Source organism: Indicator indicator, chromosome 16 (genome assembly GCF_027791375.1).
Source record: "Indicator indicator isolate 239-I01 chromosome 16, UM_Iind_1.1, whole genome shotgun sequence".
Lineage (NCBI taxonomy): Eukaryota > Metazoa > Chordata > Aves > Piciformes > Indicatoridae > Indicator > Indicator indicator.
The window spans coordinates 8,622,922-8,638,932 of NC_072025.1; the positions used below are offsets into that span (position 1 = coordinate 8,622,922).

General features: G+C 37.5%; 1 protein-coding gene across 6 annotated transcripts in view; it reads right to left on the bottom strand.

Annotated features, from left to right (window-relative positions):
- Nucleotides 1-16,011, bottom strand: part of TCF12 (transcription factor 12) — a 162,290-nt gene that overhangs the window by 16,691 nt on the left and 129,588 nt on the right. For 3 of the 6 annotated variants that reach the window (XM_054387918.1, XM_054387917.1, XM_054387916.1), the window contains exons 9-15: nt 13,459-13,564; nt 12,200-12,339; nt 11,748-11,892; nt 10,157-10,221; nt 6,107-6,185; nt 1,356-1,429; nt 370-441 (exon numbers count right to left, since the gene is read on the bottom strand). In XM_054387918.1, the coding sequence (XP_054243893.1) occupies nt 370-441; nt 1,356-1,429; nt 6,107-6,185; nt 10,157-10,221; nt 11,748-11,892; nt 12,200-12,339; nt 13,459-13,564 (681 nt within the window). The remainder of the gene's footprint in view (nt 1-369; nt 442-1,355; nt 1,430-6,106; nt 6,186-10,156; nt 10,222-11,747; nt 11,893-12,199; nt 12,340-13,458; nt 13,565-16,011) is intronic. The other 3 variants (XM_054387921.1, XM_054387920.1, XM_054387922.1) reach the window with 1 other exon arrangement.

The window sequence follows — 16,011 nt, forward strand, 5'->3', positions numbered from 1 at the left end:
AGTAACAATTAAAGAGAGGCAGAGGCTTTTTGAGAACCCAAATTAAAAATAAAGGACAAAACTTTAAGTTAGAATTTTCTAAAATGGATCTTTAAGCAGATTACATATTTCAGAAATAAAAGCAAATTCAGTATGTTACTGCACAAAAGTCTGTCTTAAAATAATTTTCCTTTAAAAAAAGACAAAAAGAACCAAAACAAACAAAAAAGCCCAAAGCAGAACCAGTTCTGACGTTGCAGCTCTCTAGAAAATGAAATAGCAGAATTTTGGTGTCAAAAGACTATTCATAGCTACACTAATTTTTTAATGGAGAATCCAAAGGAAGCATTAATTGAAACACGAAAGGCACCATCTAAAGTGAAATAGTACCTCACAGACATCCTTTAAGAAGGACATTGCATCTTGCAAATGCTCGTGAAGTTGCTGTTCAACTCGATTTTTCTGGCAAAGTCAAGACAGAACAGGAAGCAAAGCACAGGTTAAGATTAATTCAAAAAAGAGGTGAGGAAACAGCTGATGTGCATGTCAGCAATAAATTGTTAGTCAAGTTAATGCAACAGAGATTTGATTATATCAAGGTAAGAAAAGGCTAATATTTAACACTGCAGTTATGTTAGGACTTTAAGATATTCACATCGATTACATTTAATTGCAAAAATACTGAAGAAAAGAAAACCGGTTTAGCTTAAATTTATTCTTGTTAGACAGAGAAAAAGAAATTACATCCGTGGAAACTAGAAATATTAACTGGTAACCAAAACCTTCATTCAGAATTGTCCCCTTTCTTTCCTGATGCTGCATCAGAAATTTAAGAAGTCAGTAACTTAAATGCTCTGATGAATCTTCAAAATAAGAAAATTTACAATGATGTAGAGATTAGTTCACATGTGTTTTTTCTCTGTAAAACGTTTCATTAATTAGTAAGTGAACATTCCCCAATAATAAATAATAATTACAAATGTAATGCCAAAGTAATGAAAACAAGCCCAAGAGACTACCATTTAAGGGAGAGAGGGGAAAAGGACAAGTAAATGCAAAAGCATGAAATCTTTATCTTTTCTCCAGACTGAACTTTAGATAAGAATTAGCTATGGATTTGTGAAAAGGTACCAAAATCTCATAACAGCGCTTTAGCACCAGCTGTCCTCAAGCACAGAAGCCTGATGCCCAAGGAACAGATGGTGAAAGACACACCCTGCACGTCTTATATTGTTCAACTGAACAGGCCATTTGTTAGCAAAGAATTCATTTGTAATGCTATCCTACTGTTGCCTTTAATGATATGCAGGATTCAGACAAAACCAAGCCTTCAGCTCTTACGTAAAAAGTACTATGTTGCTTTCAACAATTCTTACCAAGGAGTGTAGAGAGTTTTCATAGTTTGGAGACGAGGGGGCTTGTCCTCCAGTCCTAGACCACTGACTGGCACCTGTCAAAATCGTCTGGGTTAACATACTGATTTACGCAGCGTGTGGGAAGCAGAGACACAGTGTTTCTCAACATAATTAAAATCAACATATTCTACATTAAGGTAAGGTAACACATGGGTATACAAAAGAGGACAAATTCCTTCTTCTCCCATTTTGAGGGCTTTTAAATTTTTTTTTTTTAATATCCTGGCACCTGTAAGGTTAGACATGTTGTTGATGACAAAGCAGTGAAATCTTCCAAGTGCTTCAATACTTAAAAATGTGGACTACATGCACGCATTTCCACTGTATCTGAAATACCTGCCTTCTGCCAACGCCACCATAAAATGACTGCCAAATAGTTTCTTCAGATTATGTTCAGTACACACAGGCATATCTTTAACAATGTTAAAATACACAGCAAAAATATAAAAAAAACCCCATGAACACTCAATTAAGGATAACTGGAGAATTATTTTTAAGACATCTCGCTACAAAATCAGAAAACTTAAAACCAGATCTAAAAGCCTTGTTTAGTTCTACACTCTACCATTTTAGATAATAATGCATTCCAAGTTTAGAAGAGTCAAAATACACCTAAACTACTGCCATTTGTTATTTCAAATGTATTTAAGGTAAAGTGGCAGCTAAAGAATCAATGACTGAGCAACAAATTGGCAATTGTATCCGTATTACTTATATACTGCACATTCAAACATATATCCATTCTAGTCTAACAAATATACCTAATTAGCATGTAAAATGTAAAAATAATTAGATGTGAAATGCAGTAACTAAGAAAGCAGTACTTTTAAAACAAAGCCTGAAGTAGTATAACATGTATTTTTCTCACCAACTAATAATGCATCTTTTATAAAGATGCTACAAGAAATTCTGTGGCCATTAGAGACAGCTTCCTTTCAGCCATACAAATGTAATAATAAAGCAATTACATTAATAAATTATGGACATACAATCCAAAGCAGCTCATTAAAGGAAGAGCCTGTGGGCTTGTTCTCTCAATAACAGCCAGAGCTGTACGTCTGGAAAACTGGGAAAAGGTTTAATGACATTACAGTTCCTTTGCTCAGAGAGCTGCAAGTAGTTACCTTTTCCAGAAAAAGGTTTATTTAACAAAAACAATACAGCTTGCACAGCTATACCTAAATATAAATACCTAAATATTTCCCTTCTAATTAAAAAACAACAACCAACCAAACAAAAACAAACCCACCAAACCAACCAACCAACCAAAAAAACCCCAAACAACAACCATCTCCAATTTCATAAAAGCCCAGAGCTGCCATAACTGTGCTGGAATTCTTTTAAAATATAACAGTATCATTGAGTAAGTCTATTATTAACAATTTTCACCTCACACAGCTACTCTAGGTCTGGATCTGTAGTCTCCCTTCACCTCGCTGTCACTCTTGGCCCTTAGGAATACTGCTTTGAGTCCCACTTATTTTTGCAATGCATTAATGAAACAGCTTTAGAATATTTTGGCTCAGTGCAACATTCAAATTTTTATCTGGTCATTTTTAGAGACGAGACTACAGTCAAGGCTTTAATGAAAGCTCACTACTAAGAGAACTGAGCCTTCTATCTCCCATACTAAAGCACCAGTGGGATATTAAGCAGAAAGACAACTGGTTAAGAAAAGAAAGCAAACAGACTCAAGGCCTGGGTGTTGATGAGTTAGGATTCTTTTTTCTTAATGGAAACTGGTACTATTTCCTTAACGTAAGATCAGAACAAAAGTCTGAGTGGGACTTCTCACAAAGAAAACAAAAAAAGAAAAGAGAGGAGGGAATACTCAACTCCTTCTCCCCAACAACCCAACTGCAAGCTGCAGTTTTTAACCACCCCTCTAGTAACGCCAGTGCTCTTTCTGAGCAGTGCCACGCTCTATCCCCATGTCTGTGCAGGCTGCCAGATGGCACTGATTTCCTGCCTTCCCCATTCCGCTCCCCCTCTTAAGAGTTTGCGCATGAAACTCACCAATTATGTTAAAAAGCATCCTGGCACCACAAGCCCTGCAATTAACAACTGCAGCTTTTAGTGCAGCACCAACATAGCAGCATGAAAAAAACAAATAAGCCAGGCAAGTGCTGGGATTTACAGGGGTCATTGATGGTAATCACTGTTCCTACTCTCAGAGTCTCCCCAACACTAATCCTCTGGCTCCCCTTTCAAGCATACAGTGGAGTCAGCAGAGGGCTAGCTTTGCATCCTCAGAACTGACTGAACCCTCCTGAATACCTCAGATCCTGAGAGGATTTCAAAATACCAAGGATCCAAACATTCAGATCCATATATACATGTCCCATACATATACATCATCATTAAAGCTATGCAAGAAGCTAAGCTCTGGGCATGTTTACAAAAACCAGAACCTAAATAAAAGATCACACACAGACTATTGTCTCGTAATACTTGGGAGTTTTCATCATCTTGTTTTCAAAGCTTTTACTTAAATTATGAAACATGCTCAAACATGAGCTTGTATACTTGAAGTATCTCCTGAAGTTATTATCTCTCAATGCTTTAACTGGAAAACAGTGCTCCTACTGTAATTCACAATTAAAGGATGGGTAAATCATGACTTAGTTAAATCTGGAATAGTAAGAATGCTAAATAAACAAAGAACTCACTGCAAAAGATGAAAATCATGAGGAAGACGAAAATGCTCCAAAATATATTATTTTAGTATACATAAAACATTTGTTTTATCTGCAATAACTTCTTGGGTCAGGACAGAAAATGGCTACCATGTGTATAAATAGCAATAAATATAGTAGTAATTACTTTACATTGTGCTTCACTGTGTTTGTAGTGACTCATCTGGGAATAAAGATAAAAGTCCAGATTCATAAATGAAGGTAATTAACTACTGGAGCAATTTAGCAAAGGCTTGATAAATTCTCTATCACTGGAATTAAAGGGGTGGGCTAGGAGGGTACAATTGTAAAGCAGATGCTAAATTTGTGCCTGAGAAGAATATTATAGTTGCTTATATGGACTACTGTCTTAGCCATTTGAATCCAGAGTAACAAACACAAATCAAAGTGCAAATGTTGGAAAGGTTTCTGAGTTGATAGAGGTTCAAACAGACAAAAACATGACAGCAAAGGGAAACTCCAAACTTTCAGGACCTCAAATTTGAATTCTAACCCCTGAAATTAGCTAGCTCTTTTGTGCTTACACAGTTAGGTGTAGTATCTAACCACGGAAGTCCAATTGGGAATCTTAAAAATTTTAAATACTTTGAAATGTCAGAACATCTTTCTTCCAGCCACAAAGTAATTTCACTATTTGCTTTGATGTTAAAAAGGAAATAGCAATAATTTTCTGGTCTGATCTGCCTTTTTCAGTACAATGAGGAAACAAAACATTTTTTTGTCAGCTATAATCACTAAATCAAAAAAATCCCATTAATCCCATCATTACTCAATTCAGCATGGATTTTTCAGTTACAGAAAAATAATGCCCAAAGCAGCTGCTCAGGTATTCCATTTCAGATATTCATTAATCCATTAAGTCCACAGAAAATTAGAGCAGTGTCCACTAAACATGAGTGAAGTATGAATAATGAAAGTTTTCTGAGTGACAGTGCATATACAGATATGCATATTCACATACATGTGTATATGCTTGCATTTTGCTTGCAATAACTTCAGTAATTTATTCATCTAGATTAGTAAAGTGTCCAGCCTAACTGAGAGTGATGGGTGTAGAGAATGAGTTAATTATTTTATATATGGGGGTCTTTTTGGTTTTGTTTTTTTAAATAGCAAAATACTCTTGCAAAAAAAAAAAGTTATCAATGAATGGCCAGGAGCCTGAAGAAATATATTAACCAACAGAGAATGGGAAAGTAGACTTGTATAAATGTTAAATAATTTAACAAATTGCACTGCAGGAAAGAACAGGGTTAAAGTTACATCATCTTGCCTGTAATTCTAGTTCTTTGTTAAACAACAAATTTAAGTCAATGGAGCTTTCACAGTCCTCTGTATGGAGAACAGCTGTTCAACTTTTACTAGACAGCTGAGGCCACAGTGTCTGTGAAAGCTGCACTACCCACTAATAGCTGTAGGCAGCTGCCCACAGTTCATCTCCACACTGGAATGCTTCTTCCCACATTGACACTACAAACACACAAAGCACAGGTGACAGAGATGGCTGCAATATAGAGCATTTATTTTGAAAAACGCCAGAAATCCTTCTCCCGTAGAATGAAAGCATTCATGAAAGATACAAATGAAAAGCTATCCTATGTAAAAACTGGAGAGACTCATAGCCTACTGTATTTCCATGAGAGGGAACACATCTGCTGTGTTTGTCACTGAAAGCTGCCAGAGTTTTTTAACATGCAACTTCAAAAAGAAACCCAACCAAATCACTCTTATTCCTCTCTGATGGCATGGTTCAGCACACAAATCTTTACAGCTGTAACAGTTATGGTCATTCAATGCTTTCCAATATTATTTTAATAAGCTAGTTTTCAAAGCCAGTCACCAGGATTTAAGTAAATACTCACACCAAAATACTTAGGAATCTGGATTTATGTATCTGGGGTTAGTAAAATGGAAAAATAAACAAAATACATAAGTAATTAAACAAGCAAGCTACTGCTGATTTCACTAATGTTTGCAAAACAACAAACAAGTTACCAACAAATGGCTAGTCTCTACCTGTAAGAGGCGATGGTGATCCAACTGGTGTTGATGGATTTGATGGAAAACTACTGCTGGTATGATCAGGAGAATAAATCTAACAACAGACAAAAGAGATCATATATCAATACATGTCAAAACCCAGCTATTATAGTTCCATTTCACACTTTTAATTGTCACTCAGTGTTGGATTGATTACAAAACCAACTTGATCCTTCAATCACAGCTCTGCTTTCTTACAGTCAAGGCTCTAAAAATGTCCAGAGAAGTTTCATTTTCAAGGTGCTGTCAAAATGAGCACAACCTGTATTTGATAACTGATCTTCCTTCTACTTGAACAACAGCAGAAAATATAGCCTTTTTATCACCAAAGGGGAATGATATACATAGAGTTAAGAGTACAGAGATACTGAAAACAAACAAAACTTCAGGAAAATGCAGAGGAGTAATCATTTCCCAAACTTTACAGAGAGAAAACATTTTAGCAGTCAACACACGTGATCTTCCAAAAAGTAACCCAAGAGAAACCACCAAAAAAGCATTCAGCTCTAGCTATTGTTAGTACCTACCAAATGAAACATATCTGAAATTTTGTTGCTCTTGCTATGTATTGTAGCACAAACATTCTTTCTCTCTTATCACTGACTCCCTTGAGATACTACACCTCAACTTGCTACAATTGGTTCCCTGCTATTAACATAATTAAAAGGTCTTAAAAAACCCAGAACACATAATGCTTAAAGCTTTAATTAAAATTTCAAGATTCTTGGAAAACTCATTTTTGTGAAGGGAATTCAATAGGTTTAAACGCTGACTATGGCCTTTAGAATGTATTTTTATCGGTCTTCAGTCAAACCTGTTTTACTTGAGCAGAGACCAGGACTTGTTAGTTATCAGATGGCAGGTAAAAATCTTCACTGGCGGGGTGGTTGATGTCTCTTCACACAGACAATATGACATTTCAGCATTTAGCTGACAATAAACTGGGACTTGGTTAAGTTGCATGTTGTATTTTTTTAACTGGCAAAACCAGGACCTGATAGACCACATGGTCATTCTTCATCTAGTGTATTTTCATTAGAGAAGACCATCCCTAATGGAAATATCTCCTTTTTTTCATACATGCTACAAAGAAGATACACTTAATAAAACAAACTGCCTCCAAACATTGTATGAAATTCTTGCATTGTACATTTGTATAAAAAAAAAATATTGAGCATCAATGTGGGAACTGCAGAGACTTCCAGACAGATAACACACGGAAAATTAAAATTATGTCAGAACCAAGGCCATCAAGTGTCTTTTGAAAGCAGTCATTTTCCACTGCTCCACCTGCAGATTTAATTTTGCTATCTTTTATTAGAGGAAAAAAAAAATCTACATTGTGCTGAAGACAGAACCAAAACACAGGGTCTGAATTTATTCTGCATGCAGTCCCTGGTCACTGTGCTGTTAAATGACCAATGATGAACAACCCTGACACCTTCTGCCAGGCTTAAACGGTAACATGACTCATTTTACTGCAACAAATGAGACTCCTCCTCCTATCAGTCATGGTTCATTCCAATCAGCAGGGTGCCAATATGCCAAGGTCTAATGAAAAGGCTCTTAGACAAAAGCTGCACAATTGAGAGCCTGCAGAGCCAAACCTTGGAGCTGTTAGTCCAATTTTTTAAACACTACAGTGTACATTTCAGTTAGGCTTTGTTATGTTAATGTTATAGAGTCTAAAGCAACAAAGAAACTTAATTCATGAATTACTTTTAGAAGTCAACTTCCCTACATTTTCTTTCCTTTTGTACGGAGACCAGTGGCTATTTAACTACGGAGACCATACAGAGACCATACAAAGGCCTTTACACTAGTTCGGAGGTAGGAATCAAAACATAAGTTATCACAAAGAGGTCTGATATAATCAACAAAGTTAAACAGTCGTCCTGTTTGATCTCCTCTAAATTAAAGACCAAGTGTTTTGATTTGGCATTAGGCAATGAAATAAACCAGATGTTTCTCCTGCCATATAACCCTCCATGGGCACAGTCTTAAAGGGTTATTGTTTGGCAAATGTTCAGGGAAACACATTAGAAATGGCACGAATACCCAGATTTTCTTTTCTTTCTATCTATACTAGTTCATTATCCAAACTAATGCATAATCCACAGGGCTTTGGGAACTTTGTGTAAATACTTTCATGTACAATTCTCTTTCTTGCCTACCCTGAGATTAAGACCACAATTATCCAGGCTTAAACCTAAAATAAAAGAACCTTTGCAAATGTATTATCTGGCCTTACATGTTTAATCACATACTATTCTGTACAGTCTTTAATACCTAAACTGAAGCACAAATGTCGTATCCTCTGATGTTTCACACATGAAAGGCCTATTGTGAGATGTACATCAACAGAATTTTACAACTAGAAATTCCTCTCAATAGTTGCAGCATTTAAAACCTAACGGAAAGGCACATTGCACTGTCTTAGAGGAAAAAAAAAGTCAATACAATTGCAGTATTTAAATACAACTTTCCTCAAAACAGAAGAACATTCTGGGTTTACTAGCCATCAAAATTCATGTGTGCTAGCTTCACCTGCAGGAGAGACCACCTCCCCCCCACTCTGCACAGCCGAGAACAGCGCTCCCCACCAAACCAGCGCAGGAAATGTGCTGGGTGCGCACGGAGTGCGGGGGAAGCAGATGGATGAGGCAAGGGATTTGAAGTGTGCAGACTATGGCATGCACTGATAGAGCAGATGGAATGCATCACCATCAGCTATGACAGAAATGATTTATGGAATGACCTGGGTGCTCCTGCCAAGCAACAACATGGGATGACAGAAACAAGTTTCTATGACAACCAGAGCCCACCCACCAGTTAGATTAAACATTCCTGCCCTGACTTCCACTTGCAATATATTTAGAGTTTTTCCTCAAAACATCAGTCTGGTTTTCACAGCTAGTGGCTTGGGCAAAACTACCTGAAAGGACAAGAAAATAATTTACAAAAGGAGAGCAGTAGAAAACATCATAAAGGGCCACAGGTCTAACTGGCCAGTGTGTCAGACTTGCAACAGAAATTTTGGTCAGGCTGCAGAACAGCAGAAATCCTAATGCATCCGCAGAGCAATGGGCAGCCTGGAGTAGGTATGTAAGCATTGCCATTTCTGGGAGTTGTAACGACCCCAGTTCTTTCTTCATGGGTCTCACACAAAAAGAGAGTGTTAACTGTCCTCTGGACTCAGGAATTGTTATTTACTTGTGGAAATGCCAAAAGCAAATGGGACAAAGTTTCTCCTCAAAACCAGTAGGTCAACGTTCTATCCAATATGGACATCACAGGCATTATCAGATCTGGTGATCTTTTAACATATGACCCTCTGAGGGAGGCAAGGCTAACAGGTTCTGCAGGAACACGTCCATCTACATTCACCAGTGTGAGGTGAAGGATTCAGAATCCTACCCAGGAGTGGTCTTTTGGGGCTTCTAAATAAGACTCAGCCTCCCTGCAACATACAAGAAACGCAAAGCGCTCCCCCAGTCATCATTCCCAGCTCTGAAATTTCTGCTATTGCTATACTGCATCAGTTACTGTTTCATATAGAGTACTTCCAATTGTACTAACGCAAAAATCATGCATACACAGAAATGATCCTTGCAGTGTTTTACATTACCAGCATTATCCCAACAAGTGTTATGTTTAAGCTTTATGCAAGCGCAGAATTTTAAAGGTTGTTCCATAAATTGCAGCTACAGAACACAGCATTCAAAACCTCTCAGTTTTGAAAGGCCACTGAACAAACATTTCAAACCTTGAGGCAGGATCTGCTGTAATGTTAAAGGTATTTGCCTAACTACAACATTACAGAAAAGTCAGAATGAGTCTTCTACAAATAAAAGCATTCTCCCCTTGCCTCTTTTTATAGACATTTGTCTAGTATATGACATTCTATCACAGTATGTTACTGCAACATGAAAACTCCTGATTTGGTATTATAAAATGAATGAACACATGGAATAATGGATGCAATATCAAAATACATCTTTTGCATCTGAATATTCTGTTACTTACAGATGCCAATGCCTTCCCAAGGGCATCACCTGTCTGTGAGCTTCCAGCACCATTTCCTCTGTTTCCTGTAATGGGGAAAGCAAACCCAATACTTATTTTTTAAAGCTGAAATTTTATTTGCTTTTATTCATCACGTACAGTTGAGCAACCACTTTTGAAACGGATATTCTGAGGAAGTCAGTGTCAACAGAATCAGTTCTCATTATACTTAAAAATTTAATTAAAACAATTAGATTTAAATTTAGATGCTCTCCTCTTTAAAGTCAAATACAGTAATCACTGTGATAACTTAAGGATGAACAAGTGAAAGCAGTTATAAAAAAGACTGAAACTATTTTCCAGGATCACAGGCTAATTTTAATAAAACATAGTAACAAAATAAAAATCAGAAAACTAGTGCAGCTTATTTCTAAACTGTTATCACCTACATGCTGAACGTTCCATCAATTTTTAAAGATAAAGTCACTCAACAGTCTCTTGTTTGTCTCCCTGCTCCCCCTGCTCTAATTCCCTGTGTTACACTCTCATCTTTATTTTAGCAAATCCCTGAAAAGCTCTTATCCACCAAGCTTTCTGTCACCCCTGGTCTTAGATGCATGTCAGCAGCTTTGTGTGCCCTCTTGCTCCACACAACATCGAGCCAAAAGGAGCTCTGAAGCCCTGCCAATTGGAAGCACAGAAAGGATCTGAAATCTCTGAAATACCTGCTTTCTTTAAAAGAGACCCTTCCTCCATCAACCTCTAATGCTAAACCCCCCATATTTAACATGAATGTAAGCCATTCACATCAGAAATCCAAATCATGCAACACTTGCTGTTTCAAGTTTATCATAAATTTGCATTTTCCAGCCTGACTTTCCCATGCAGATTCATTAACTGGGCTCTGTTTAAAGATCCAAGTGTTAAACACGTTTCCTAATCCAAGCGAAGATAGTCAGAAATTCTAACTAAATTCTGCTTACTTAAAACGAAGCTAAACATAGATCGTGTCAAAAGGAGAAGGGATGTCTACAAGCCTTTAATTTCTATGATCTATCTTAAATACGTACAAAGAACAGACGAGCATCTTATTTCATGCTTTCTATTTAAGCACAGAAGAGACTACACCAGCCACCATACCAACTACTCAAACGACCTCTAAATCAGTTAAGACAGGAATTTACGATGCAGTTTATCATCCTCCCCAAAGAAACAGCCTTCCTGCCTTTCTCCAGTATAGCATCTTGGTGACAGAGCAGCTCTGAAAACTGCAATGCCTGAGCAACCTATAGGAACATGTACATATATGTGTGTGCATAAGCTATGTACAAACTATGTAAGGATAATTGCTGTTAAGTTAGACAGATGCTATCTCCTAAGCATAGACTTGGCTGTGAAAGCAAACAAACCAGTAAATCCTAAACTGACTGCAAAACAATTTGCCTCATCTCAGCCCTACTGAGAAAAGAAACATCATAGTGGTGTGGTATCCCTCACCTACATAAGCATCCCACAAATTAAATCTTGCTAATTTTGTAGGCCATGCAGTCCAAAATGTAATTTTCTTGGTTTTCATTAAAAAAGAAAAAAAAAGGTAGAAAGAACTTTTTACCAAGAATATTATCCGATCCATTGACAGGTGGAGTGTGTGAGGCAGCTACATACGGTGAACTGCTGGTACTGCCACGATGGAAGCTGGACATTGGAGGGAGACTGGCATTTATATCTGTAGGCGAGACTGAATGAGGGGGATAGCTCTAGAGAGGAGAAAGACATAAGACATTAAGTAGTCTTTAAATAAATGTTATTATTTTAAATACCAAATATGCAACACCCAGCTCTTTTATTAAAGGGACTCATCCATCCTCTGAACAGATCACTACACAGCCACAGATTTTTATTTATACAACAGACATAGAAGAACATCAATCTAATACAGTAAGTTTCTGATTTCCGACAACCGAGTTTTCGAACGATACACGAGTAACAAACAAGACATGGATTCTTGCGAGCCAGATCTCCACACAGAAGCACCAACGCATTCGTCTGGGCTGCGCATCTTACCAAACGGTCATGTGCATGCAGGCCGCCGTAACTGCCGGACTGGGACATGTGGGAAGAGGAGCTTCCCAGCATCCCACCATAGCCAGGCTGGCTCATGCCATTGGATGAACTCCAGAGGTCAGAAGAATTGTGGGTCCCATCTGTTTTTATTAATAAATAAAAGGAAGCAAGAAAAATACATTCATTGAAGTACTGAAATTGACTTTTCTTTACAAAATTATTTTAAAAGAATACATAATTCAGCACATTATGGTGACCAGTTTATATTCCGTCTTCTATTTTCATGCCACTGCATTGCTGTATTTCTAAAAACAAAACAAAACCAAACAAACCCCCAAAAACCAACACAGGCTTTATAGTTGAAATACAATCCAACCACAGCTGAGAAAATACCAAGTACTTCTGCTAGCTACACAGACCTTCAGTATGACTGGATTTATATCAAGAGTTGATAAAAATTCCAGACTGAAAGAAATAATAAAGGAGTGGTGGGGAAAGAAGGCTGGCAGAGCAGAGCTCATCATAAACATGCAGTGCAAAACATCCATTAAGTTAAAATCAGCTATTTATAGTCTGAAATACCTTAGCACCGTAAAAAAACCAAACCAAAACAAAACTTTTCGCAGCAGATTCAAGTAACTGAAATTACATTATATAAGCCTTAACCCATGTGTAAATGCTGTATTCCTTCTGCAGCACAACCTAAAGAGCTCTGTGAACTCCTGCACTACGAGACTATGCTTTCAACATGCTCCAAAACCTCCTTAGACTACAATACTAGCTAATTGTATGACATGAGGCTGAGGACATTAACTCTGCTCTCGTTTTGTTTAATGCAACCTTTTTTTTTTTGGCATGCTGGACACACAAGCATTTGAGAACTTAAGACTGTTAGCTGATATTGTACAGTCAAATTCCAGAACAGTCAAGAAGCCTTCACCTCATTTTTCTCTATCACTCCAGCGTGCTGCTCTGAAGCCCCTACAAATCAAAGGACAGGGGATTCTGCCCATCTGGTCTGGTGTATAATCCCCTTAAATTTCAGTCAGCAATTAACGTCACAAGAAAAACTTTAAATCAGCAGACAGCTCCCTTCATCTAACTGTTTCAGAAGTACATAAAACTTAATCATAGGCTCTAGCACAGTATGTTACCTTACGCTTCCTCACCCACTCACTACAACAATGGCTGACTCCAGATTTCTAGAGCTAAAGGACAAGTGACATATATATGCTTATATTTGAAGTCATTTTACCCACCTTGCATAAAGAAAGTGCTAGCAAACATACTGCTTGGTGGCTTAGGAGACGGGTAGCTTGGAGATTCTCGGTTGAAATCATCAGAACTTGGGGATGGTGCATACACCTAAATATTGGAGAGCGATAAAAGCAGGTTAGTAATGTTTGGGTATCGTGCACTAAAAACACCCATAACAGCACACAGGCAGGGATAGAAAGCACAAATAAAAAAAGAACAGTGTAGCAAGCTGCAGCATTTGTTGCCCTTGTTTTATTTGCTTTTTAGCAAGTTGCCACAGTACAGAGGAACTACAGTAGAATGATCCTAACAACACACTTTCTGGTGTGCCAACTCAGCCAGGTGGCCTGATAAAAGCTTGAATGCTGATTTTGCTTTCTAAGTGCACGACTCGCACAGACTTGTTGCTTAAGATAAAAAAAGCAAGATAAAACAACTGGGCCCCAAACAAATTTTATTTTAAAACAACTGTATGCCTTTTTGAATATTTAATTAGCTGGCATTTCAACAATCAGAAAGAAAAAGAACATCCAGTGACAAATGGAAAGACTTTATTGCAACCGTTGTATCACCCATTCAGAACTTTGCCCACCTTTGTATAGTCACCAAAAATCTATGTGATGCAAGTCCTGAGGAATAACTGTACAAAACTGCAATATCAAGTCAATTATTTTCATGCTGGTCCAACATTAAAACAAAATGATCAACCTGAACTTCCAAATAACAAATTTTCTTAAGAAGTTAAAAACTGCTACATGACAGATAAGCACAATGATTACGTGTCTTTCACTGCAGTAACTCTAAGAAGAAACATCAAGCATATCCACAAGTATGTCAGACCAAAGAGGCCAGTATTGACAAGACTCAAGGACACTGCCCATAATGTGAGCTGTTCAAAGCGATGCTATTTCTTCATAACCAATGTTTTGGACAACATACTGGATATTTTAATATGGTCAGTGTATTACTGTTGAAATAAAAATCTTAAAACAGAAAAGCAAATTGGCAAGTAAGTCAGTAATAAATATAATAAAGTAATACTGAAACAAAAGCATCTCTTTGCTATGAAGCAAAAAAAAAAAATGCACTTTTATTTCTATTCACCTCACTTGTGAATATGTAAGGCTTCCAAAACTATGCATATATTAAGAATGATTTAAAAACTTCAGAGTTTACATAATGTGACGTACAAAGTGTCCTAAAATTCCAAAAGTGAGAATTTTTATCTCCTCCTATGCAAACACAGACACACGCATGTTTGTTTCTACACCATCCACATCTCTACCTTCTCTTTCTGGGAGGTTGTTTACCAAGCAAGAGAAAGGCCAGGAAAACTAAGCCGGCCAAGAAAAAACCTGTCAGCTCCCTAAAAGAGACCCATTGTTCTCTCGGAGGGGGAACGCTCCGATACAGATACTTAGAGAGTGAAGTGGGCAAATCCCGCTGCTATTTGCATACCAATACCCGCACCCCCACCCCTCCCCCCCGACTCCCAAATGCTTTTCTAGCCTGCTGTTGTCAGACCAAATGGCTGGGCATGTGCCTGCAGACAGCACTTTTCTAGCAGAGGGACTGAATTACCACTCTCTTCGACTCGCTTTACATCCGCAGAATTTCAACACAATCTATCAAAGTACAGCGCGATGGAATCAGGGCACAAGGAATTAGGCCGGGGCATAGCTGTCGATAAGAGGCCGTGTAAGGAAAACGGCAGCAGGTACAAAGACACCTGGGTAAAAAGGAGTCAAGTGGAAAAATTATAACTTTTGGATGGATGCTTGTTTTAACGCTTCATTTTTATCAAACGAAACACTTATAGGAAAGAAGGCCTTTCAGGAAGCCTTTGTTCAATCTTTTACGTGCACACTGTCAGTCTAGGGAATACCATAAAAGAGATGCTCACCAAACCTGAGTGACAGAGTGACAATATGTTGTAAGCAGTATTAACAGTACATATGTATTTCCCACGTATGATGAATGCACGTATATTCCATGCCTCAGACATATTTTAACAAAAATGTCACTCTGTCAAATTGTAAATACTTGCACTCATAAGACTGCAAACGTATTAGGCAAAACTGGGCTTAATTTGCAAGTTCTCTGTTGTGCAGAATAACGCAGCATATGCTATAGCTGATGGATAATCTATCACTGTCACAGGACAGCAGTGGAAACAAAGCTTTATGACATTTAGCACTGCCATGGAGATGTACACTGATTAATGCAAAATCACCTACAATGATGAATTATTCTTAAACAGTAATGTTTTCAGTGAAATTTGTAAATACAAGTTTCAGACTGAAATTTTAACATTTTACATAACTGGGTGATTTATAAAAAATGATTCAACACCTCTGAAGGAAAATCAAACTGAAAAACTCCCCACAAGTGTATCATTTATAGGTATGTATGTACAAGCCCTTAACATAATAAAAATGTTATGAATTATATTAATGTAAAAGAGGCCCTTCCAAACAGCTACATGAAAGTCCTAGCACAGACATATAACTTTATATAGTTTCTGCCTGTTTTGGTATCTTAACTGTAGCTTGCAA